The 10,002-nt window shown below is 45.8% G+C and overlaps 1 protein-coding gene across 2 annotated transcripts in view; it reads left to right on the forward strand.

Annotated features, from left to right (window-relative positions):
- The window catches only part of vaspb (vasodilator stimulated phosphoprotein b), a 27,407-nt gene extending 20,100 nt beyond the window's left edge, over positions 1-7,307 (forward strand). The window contains exons 6-14 of one of the 2 annotated variants that reach the window (XM_064301369.1): positions 230-471; positions 1,097-1,212; positions 1,821-1,878; positions 2,777-2,795; positions 3,198-3,240; positions 3,454-3,510; positions 4,426-4,495; positions 5,079-5,136; positions 5,459-7,307. In XM_064301369.1, the coding sequence (XP_064157439.1) occupies positions 230-471; positions 1,097-1,212; positions 1,821-1,878; positions 2,777-2,795; positions 3,198-3,240; positions 3,454-3,510; positions 4,426-4,495; positions 5,079-5,136; positions 5,459-5,496 (701 nt within the window). In that variant the 3' untranslated portion in view covers positions 5,497-7,307. The remainder of the gene's footprint in view (positions 1-229; positions 472-1,096; positions 1,213-1,820; positions 1,879-2,776; positions 2,796-3,197; positions 3,241-3,453; positions 3,511-4,425; positions 4,496-5,078; positions 5,137-5,458) is intronic. The other variant, XM_064301370.1, reaches the window with a different exon arrangement.
- The last annotated feature ends 2,695 nt before the right edge of the window (positions 7,308-10,002 follow it).

Below are 10,002 nucleotides of genomic sequence, written 5' to 3' on the forward strand. Positions count from 1 at the left end.
TCTTTAAAAAGGGCTACTGTATTAATCTCAGTCTCTGTTCTCTGTCCTCACTTAATCATCAACCATTCTCTCCCACACACACGCACATACATATACATACACACTCGTGCATTCTCTCTCTCTCTCTCTCACACACACACACACACAAGCATGCTCACTCACTCATTCACTCACTCACCCAGACTGTCACCTGCTCATCATTCATCAATTCATCTGTCTTGCCCCACAGCACCACCTCCCACTCCACCCATGGCCCCAGGAGGTCCCCCTCCTCCACCTGGCCCCCCTCCTCCACCGGGCCCCCCACCTCCATCTGGGCCCCCCCCGCCACCGGGCCCCCCTCCTTCAGGCGGACCCCCTCCCGCCCCGCCGCTCCCCGTGTCTGGAGGAGGTGGAGGTGGTGGAGGCGATGGGCTAGGCGGGGGCTTAGCTGCAGCCCTCGCTGGGGCCAAACTACGCAAAGTGCCCAAGGTAAGAGTCTGAGGAGACACAGACCTGACCATTATGAAATGTGTTTGATATGAAAACTTTAAAGTGTTTATGCCTTTAAGCTTCTGAATGCTTCAAATGAACCTCTGTTCCTAACATCAGATGCAGTAAAACATGCAGGAAAGCACAGTTCTGACTCTCCAACTGGGGGGTCTGTGTCTGACCATTTTTGTAACTTTCTGAAACTGACATTCTGAAGTCTATAACCAGTCTTTAAACACCAGAGGAAGAACTTCTTGTGCCACCATGTTCACTAGTGCTCGCTGCTCGCATGAATAGCTTCTAGGAAAAAACTGAGTATGTTCGCCAGTATTCGCATTTGTATGACTCTCCGCATCGCGATTACAAAGACTCCCGGAACTCATTGAATTATAATCTCACCCCTTTCTAGCTACTTTGGAAAATGTACAAACAACAACACTGTCCGACGTGGTTGGATAACGCGCCGTACTAACCCGTTCGTTTGAAGCAAGCAGACACCTTTACAGTGATATGAAGCCCAGTTGTGTAGCCAAGCGATCTGGTCACATGAATCTGCACCATGTTTGGTGCAGATTTTTAAGCAGCTGGTGGATTCGAGCTTGGCCTTGTGTGTCGCCCCCTGCAGGATGACGGAGGAGGTGGAGCACCAGCCCCCAAGCCGGACGCCAGCCGCACTAGCGCCACACTGCCAGCAGGGGGCGGAGGCCTGATGGGGGAAATGAGCGCCATACTTGCCCGACGGTCAGTCGCGCTCAGTCTCTCTGTCAGTGCGCACTCGCGGCTCAGTGCAGCGACTCAGAGCACAGCTGCAGAATGCAGTCTCAGTGGATGGGGCCCTACCTGCAGTCTCAGTGCATGGGGCCCTACCTGCAGTCTCAGTGGATGGGGCCCTACCTGCAGTCTCAGTGCATGGGGCCCTACCTGCAGTCTCAGTGGATGGGGCCCTACCTGCAGCCTCAGAGTGGAGGCTGAACCGGCCGTTGGCATAAAGAGTCATTTAACATTTCAGTTTTGACTTCAAAGTATTTTATGCCGAAAATTATTTATGGAATGAACATGGATAGTTGTGTCATCATAGCTCCTGTGTAACAAACTATTTTTATCCACTTGATTATTCTTTAAATTAGCTGATGACATAAGCAATGTCACTTAACCTGCTAGCTCTGGTAGACTTGGCTGTTTAGTTGGTTACAGAGTTACTGTTGTGAACTGTCATTTTTATTAGAACTATTAAAGCTTGCCACCTTAGCCGTTACGTGCTAACATGACTGCGTAGGGCATTATTGCTGTCCATGGGTTGGGTTGCCAGCATACTGCTTGTCCACACGTCTGTCGATCTTTCTGTCCAGGAGAAAAGCCACCGACAAGGGGGAGAAGGTGGTCGCGAAGGCCGAAGAGCCTAGCAACGTAAGCAGCGACGAAAGCCGCGCCCAGTAATCATGAACTGTGTTCAGAGTGTGTGAGCGGGGAGGGGTGGAGTGGTAGGAAGTGTCGCTCCTTGCTCAGGAGCGTGTGTTTGCACTGCGCTCCCCAGCTCCGTGTCCATTTCCCCCCTCCGTTCCAAAACCGCTCAGCCGCCGCTCGCAGATGAAAGGGTATCGCTCAAATATCACTCTGAATCCGCTCCCTCTGTTTGTCTTTGTTTTAAAGCATCATTTAACCCAGGCATGTCTAATCACAAAATTACTTTCTCTACGCTATTGATTCTGTAGCAGAGTACAATAGTGACATTAATATACACAAGTCAAAACTCGCTATTAGGCTACACGTTATATGAAAATTTAATTGAACTAATTAGGAAACAGAAAGCGCAATTGCATAACGGTAAATATTTTGAGGAACTGTTTCCTTATAGGCTAGTAAACACAAATAGCTTTTATAAATGCAATGCTTGTTTGTTAAATGTATGTGATTCACACAAAAATGGAAATACCTGCAGCCTAGAATAGGGTCGCCATAAATGTAACACTTGATAAATGTAACACAGTCAATAACGTGATGTACAATGTCGCTACTTTCTTGCTACGGGGTCGGAGCTAGGGGAATGGGGAAGCAGCGCAGGCCCACCGGGCTTTCTGTTGGTTCATGTGCAACTCTTGCGAGTGAGCGATATTGGAGCGACGGAAAAGACAACCCCGCTCCGTGCTCCCGTCAAATTACATCCGCTCCACTCCTCGCTCCGCTCACGTGCTCTGTCATAAACCATAATCCTGAATAATGACTGCAATCACAATTCAAACAATAATGACAGCATGCAGCTCAGTGAATGAGAACACAGCTAATGCGTGACTGTTTGTTCTTGCAGGACGACTCCGAGCCCTCAGGTATGCATTTATCTGGTTGCCCTGGTGAGTAGAGTGGGGTGGGACGAGCAAGGGGCAGGTGCTGTTTGGACCACGCCCACACAGACAAACTACACCCCACCCACAGGCTTCGCCTTCCTTCCATTCCGGGACACACCCTCAGTCTCCAGTTGGATTTGAGGCTTCCAGTGAATTTCTATTGATAGCTTGCTTGGAGAACCCAAACCCCTCTCCCTTACCTACAGGCAGGGAAATGTCTGTTCCTCTGGGTGTCTGCTCTCTCTCTCTCTCTCTCTCTCTCTCTCTCTCTCTCTCTCTCTCTTTCTGTATTTAATAAACTCATGGATATAAATGGATTGTTTAATGGATATAAAAGTTGTGTTTTACAAATGACCTGATGTTTCCTCCCTCCATGTGTCTCAGATTCCGTCAAGAGACCCTGGGAAAAAGCTTCTACTATGCCCAGGTAATGGTCCTCTTTCTGTGTGTGTGTGTCTGTGTGTGTGTGTGTGTGTGTTTTTCCACAAATGTGGAACACCAAGGCCTTTTCTGGCCATCGTAACCAAAAACACCGCAAAAGTCTACTGTGATCCACTCTGTCCATGTGTGTGGCCCCTCAGGGGACCGTCTGTGTGCTCAAGTCCCCCAGAGTTAAGAACAGAGTGTGTCTCTCAAACAGGCATAACTCCGTCTCCAGTCGCATGGAACCCACATTCTCCCCATCAACGCTGTCCAGGTACAAAGAGGTCCCTCCAAAGAAACAAGAAAAGCAGGACTGCCCCTCTCTGTTTGCAGGGCTTCCTGAGTCCTCCTTCTCCCCAGCGCTAGTGCAGCTCCACTGCTTCCCTCCGGGTGGAGCTGTTGCTTTGTGACACTTCACTTGAAACGCCACCAACTGATTTCTACCAGATGAATCCTTTCATAGGCTTCTTCATCCTGTACATTTCTGTACCTGATGAAGAGTTGCTTGTTGTCCTAAGACAGTATACAAAGGGCTCTTTTGTAAAACATAATTAATTGATGAATTATGGAAGCCTTAACCAAAGTTTATACCCTGATGAGGTCATTTGGTGGTGAGATTATTAATGGTGAAGGTGCTTTGTGTTTGTGTGTTGCAGTACATGGACTTTCCACAGGGGGGCACTGGTTCGCTTTCTTCAGAGAACTCTTAGAATTGCTGTGACACATTTCCTCACAGGGTCGTTCTGGAACCCTTAACCTCAGAATAGAACACTAGACGTTGTGCATTTAGCTTTCTCCCTATCTAAAATCTTCCGTAACACTGAACGTAATAACTGTTGCCCTCTCCTGCCTTGGTAGTTTAACTACAACTGTCTCAGATTACATGGTTGAGAGCTGGATTTTCCAGACATCTCTGGTGAGGAACTGTGTATTTGTGAGGACGTGTGTGTGTGCGTGCTAACGTGCACATGTTACAGCTGTCCAGGGGAGCTCTGGTTGTTGCCATGGGAACAGGGGTCAGCTGACATGGTGCTGTCTTTTGGTTATAGTTGTACACCGCTATAACCAAATTGGTGTTGCTGGGTTCAGAGAGCTTCTGTTAGCTGCCATTCATTTTTCATTGCCCCTGCCTCACACCGTCTCTTGTTTTTCTATTTCCTCCACCTCTCCATCCCTCACTCTCTCTTAGGATGAAGCAGGTATCCAGCAGTAATGACTCTGGAAGTGGAGAGGAATCGGAGATGGAGAGAATCAAACAGGTAACGTCCTTCCCCATACCTCCACCTCCACCACAATTACTCTAAGTAGAACGGGACAGTTGTCCCCCAATTCCCTTTCACTTGGTACCTCCTCTTCTACTCCAGCTTCTTTGGGGATGATCCATTCTGCATAGGGCAGGGGTGTGTGGAGAAACATGAAGGAATGGGAGAGATGAATCTGTATGACAGTGACCATCACAGTAATTTACATGTCCCTTCTCAACACAAGTATGTGATGTATCTATGATCCGGTGTACAGTATTCATTATATTATAATACTAATAGATGGATTTGGCAAGATGCGTGGCGCAGTCTAAAGGCAGCCGCCTCTGCCCCCACCCACCCCGTGTGCTTAGCTCAGTTTTTCCAGAATTCTCATCTCACCCATTGGCTAAGGCAGGCAGGGATGGAGTTACGCTGCCCAATTATTGGGTGGCCAGACTAAGGAAGTCTTTTGTTATGTGCCGTGGGATCTCGCTAATGGCCACAGTCGGTCAGGACATTGGTTTAACATCTCACCTGATCATTCTGCTAATTAAAGAACCTGTAGCAGATGAAGGTTTATTTTTTTGTCTTTTTTCAGGAGCTGCTGGAGGAAGTTCGCAAGGAGCTGCAGAAAGTTAAAGAGGAGATTATTGGAGGTTAGACTCCGCCCTCTGAAGTTCTGACACAGTCACACTAATACAAAACATTTGGCTTAGGGCATTGCACTGAATGTATCTTATCCAACTGACTCAGTATTTTGAGTAATAATAATATCATTGCTCATGTAATGATATTGATATTGTATAAAATAGAGCTTTAAAATATAAAAATAAAATAGTCCATGAATTGGTACATCTATCTAAATGCTTTCACTAGTTATGGGTGTGACATGATGATGATGTAAGTTATGGATGTGCCTGGATGATGCCGTTAGTTATGGATGTGATGCTGATGCCGTCTTCCTGCTCTCCTCCACAGCATTTATCCAGGAGCTGCAGAAGAGAGGCTCCACATAGTCCTGCAGGAGCTCTGGAAAGGGATGGATGGAGAGAGGGAGAGAAAGAGAGAGAGAGCGGGATGGAAGGATGTAGGGGAAGAGGGACCCAGTTAGGTGGGGTGGGGTTGGATTGTCATTTACCCTTCCCCCTCACATCTCCCCCCACACCCTCTGTCTTCCTCCCCAACACTCTTATGTGCAACCCAAGGAACACATGCGCGTGCACACACCAACACCAACATCAACACCAACATTAACACAAACACAGATACAGACACAGACACACAAACACAAAGCCCAAGAATGTATCATATGCTGGGAACATACCACACCCCTCTCTCTCTCCCTCCCTCCCTCCCTCTCTCTCTGTCTGACCCCTCCGTGCATCCCACTCTTAAACTTGGCTTCATGTACAGTCCCATTGTTTAAGATCCACGATTGGTCAGAGTCACAAGTTTCATATCTCTTCATATCCCTCCATCTCTCTCACAGCCCCCCCCCCACGCCCATCCCCACCCCCATATCACCTGACACATTTTCCTTACCGCTTCATCACCTTTTTTATGCATCTCACCAAAACTCTTACTTGAGTCTCCAGTATTCAGGGAATGTTATTCTGAACAATAACTACACTAAAGGTGCACTAGCGCAGACGGCTTTTTACATTTCCTTTGCCTTCCCTGCCTGCTAAAGCTGCTGCCTAATACCAAGCAATCAGAATAAAGGTCTTAGCGTCTCCAACCCTGGGCCTTGAGAGCCCCCGGCTCTGCTGGGTTTATGTTCTTACTCGGCACTTAATCAATCACACTTGATCAATTACAGCAGCTGATAGCGCAGTTAACGCTCCTCACTTGGTTTCTTGGGCCTTAATTGGTTGTTGATTTTAATATTGAAAGCAATCCAGCTGATCCCTGTAGATTCTCCAGGACCAGGGTTTCGGGGAGCCCCGATAGAGGGCTTTTCATACGGGCTCTGAAAGGATCGGTCAGGCAGGGCAGAGCTAAGTTTGAGCGTGTAGTGGCGTCGGTGGACATCTGTACAGTCATAATAGGGGCCGTAGGGAAATGGCCGCTTGTCTGGGGCCCCTGCTGCAGGACTGGAGGGGTCGCGACCACCCCCCTCCCCCACGTACACGCCAAACCGCACAGGCACGAGAAGAGGCGGATGCTGGGAAGTTGGGAAGAGGAGTTGTGGCTGCCCTCCACAAAGCCATGTGTGTTGCCTCTGCTACCGCTCTCCATTGTAACCAGGTCCAGGGGAAGGGGGGATGGAAGAAATGAAAAGAAAGAACACACAGATGGAGGGAGCTGGTCCTTTCTGCAGGAGACATGGCTAAAGGCACCCCGGGCTGCACGGCCCCGTGGAAACGGGGTCCTGCTTCTGGCTCGACCGTTCTGCCTGTCGTTTCCATCGCAAGCCTCGCGGTTCTCAAACTCTGCTCCTCTCTTTCCTTTAAGGTCTGTTGATATACATCATCATATGGAGAGAGAGAAATAACTTGGCTACGACTAAGCCTGATAACTGCCTTGGAGAATATATATATATAATATATATATATAGCGTATATATATATAGCGTATATATATATATATATATTTGTTTTTGAGGGAAATTGAAAAGCAAAAAATAAGATGTTTCTATTTTAATTGAGATTACTGGTGAATGGGGAATTTTTTGATGATTTCTTTTCTTTTTAAAAAGATTATTTTGGGTTTATTGTTGTTTTTTTCTATTAGAGTATAGCCTTTTTACACTGAAATATAAAGAAAATGGCGTACAGACACTGGACTAGACATGCCTTTATAGTCAAATACAGTCGCTTCTTCTGCACCCGACTCCTGTTTCGTGTTTTCAGTCGTTGGGGAGCGGGGATAATGAAGTGGTTAGAGCGGCCTGTTCTTCAGCTTAGAAAAACGTGTCATTTTTTCTCTGTAAAAATCAGAAAGTGCACAGATCTGTCTACAAATATGATCTCTGAAATTGCTTTGATGTTTACCTTTTAGGATTTCAGGTTGGAAATAAATGCATGCAGCACCTTTAATGTAATTAGGTGATAGCTAAATTGGAATGGGGGTGTTTTGGACAGACAGTATCATGTCATCAAGCTGTGCCCACTGGTAAGGGGGAATCTTCAATCCTAGTACAGTCAGTCATTTTGAAATTTAGATTCTCACTGTTTGACACACTGCGGAGTTCACATACACAGTGTTCATATACCACATCACATTGGGTAAGATGGCTGATCACAAGTCCCCTGAAACTAGTCATCAAATTCATACATAGCATTGTCTAATGTGGCCTGAAAGAGGATAAATCGACTCTCATTAAATACATGTCATATTAATAACAGCTTGTGCTTACTTAACTGTCTTCTGTGAAACCCACACAGTATATTCTGTGTGTATGTGTAAGTAGTGGCGGCTTAATTATGTAGGCACACCTGCGCCCCCAAAGAGTGAATCACATGGCTCCAACTCCATATATAAAGCATCCTGACACGGTGAAGAGGTTTAGTTGTAGTTTAACCAAACTTTTATGAATGGGCGAGACGTGATGTAAGCAGTTTTGACCATAGTATGATTGTTCATACCAGACGTGGTGGTTCCAGCATCTCAGAAACAGCTGCCCTCCTGGGATTTTCATGCACTACCTTTTTAAGGGTTTACAGAGGATTGTGCAATAAACAAAAACATCTAGTAAGTAGCAGTCCTGTGGGTGTGAACACCTTGTTAATGAGAGAAGTCAGAGGAGAATAGGGGCAGACTCATTCAAGCTAACAGAAAGGTCTTACAGGCTCAAATAACAGCTGTTTACAATCGTGGTGTGCAAAAGGGCTTCTTGGAATGCATAAAACCTTTGAGCGCGTGGGCCGCAGAAGACCATGCCGGGCTCCACTCCTGCCAGGTAAGAACAGTAAGCTGAAGCTCTAGTGGGTATGTGATCACCAAAATTGTATAATTATAGACTGGAAAAATGCTGCCTGGTCTGGTGAATCTCACTTTATGCTGCAACATGCAGATGCTAGAGTCAGAATTTGGTGTAAACAGCTTGAATCCTTGAATCCATCCTGCGTTGTGTCAACGGCATACGTCGGTGGTGGTGTAATGGTGTGGGAAAAGTTTTCTTGGCGCACGTTAGGCCCCTTACTACCAACTGCACATAAATTGAATGCCAGTGCATAATTAAGCATTGTTGCTGACCATGTACATCCCTTTATGGTCATAGTCTAGATCTGAGAGAACTGTGAGATGCTATTGATTCAACATGCACCAAAATCCCTGAGTAATGTTTCCAGCACTTTGAATCCATGCCATGAAAAATTCAGGATGTTTTGGAGGCAAAAGGGGGTTCTACCTGGTATTGGATAGGTGTACATAAATACACCTATCCAATACCAATAAAGTGGCCAGAGAGTATGTATTTAGTGCCTTCCTAAAGTTTTTGTTTACGATTGTTCAATTTAGGAATTAATGTTTGTTGTAAATGTCACTTTCTCCACACATTTCTGCCAACAAAAACAAGTAGGAAAAAATATAGATACTGGAAATCGAGTTGTGATGTAGCTGCTCTTTATTAATGCACATACAAGAAATTACCATAACAAGCCTCTGTTCTGTATACCATAAAAGTGATTATTATTATTTTTGGGTGAAAAAAACATGGTTTAGGGAGGATTTGTTTGAAAGTCAGAGAAAGAGGACCAAAGAGCTTCTCATTAAGTCAGGGATAAAATTATCAAAAGACAAGGATCAGGAGAAGAATACTAAAAAAGTCAAAATGTTGGGAAATCCTGATGGGTGAAAGTGGCCTCTTACCACCTGACCTTGTCCAGATGGTAGCATGGTGGTGGCAGCATCATGCTGTGGAAATGCTTCTCTTCAGCAGACGCTGGGAAACTTGTCAGAATTTAAGGGAAATTGGAACAATGCAATATGTAGGCAAACTGGCAGAAAACCTGTTTCAGTCCACAAAAGACCTTTTGGCTAAAGATTGCTCAATACAAATGGACAAAAATCAAGTTTGTCCAAAAACTTAAAGCTGTTATTGTGTTGAAGGCACTTCCAACAAATATTAGTGTGAGGGCTGAGTCTACATTTTTGCTACATTTTTCTTTGTTGGCATGTAACAAATTTTGCTTTTACAAATATTCAGTTTCAGCATGTGTATGTGTGCATGTGGGTGTGTGTGTGTAGGTGTACACCCCAAAATGTGGACAGTTCTTTAACAACATTTATTTTGGCGTGGGTGAGCACACATATTTCATCATGTGTAAGGCGTGTGTTTTCACATGTGAAGTACATGTGCCATACATCTTTTCACGTGTGACCTTCATGTGAGCTCTCTTACATATTAAGTACGTTGACGCTAGTGCCATCATGTGGCCAAAGGCTGAACTCCATGCCATATGGAAAAAAGACGCAGCATCGCGCTGGCTTATTCTTTGCAGTCTGCAGTCTCTGCATACATCGCATTTATGAGCAGTGAATCGGCATAGGTTTGTCGTGTTTCTGACCATCTAAACGCC

Source organism: Anguilla rostrata, chromosome 12 (genome assembly GCF_018555375.3).
Source record: "Anguilla rostrata isolate EN2019 chromosome 12, ASM1855537v3, whole genome shotgun sequence".
Classification (NCBI taxonomy): Eukaryota; Metazoa; Chordata; class Actinopteri; order Anguilliformes; family Anguillidae; genus Anguilla; species Anguilla rostrata.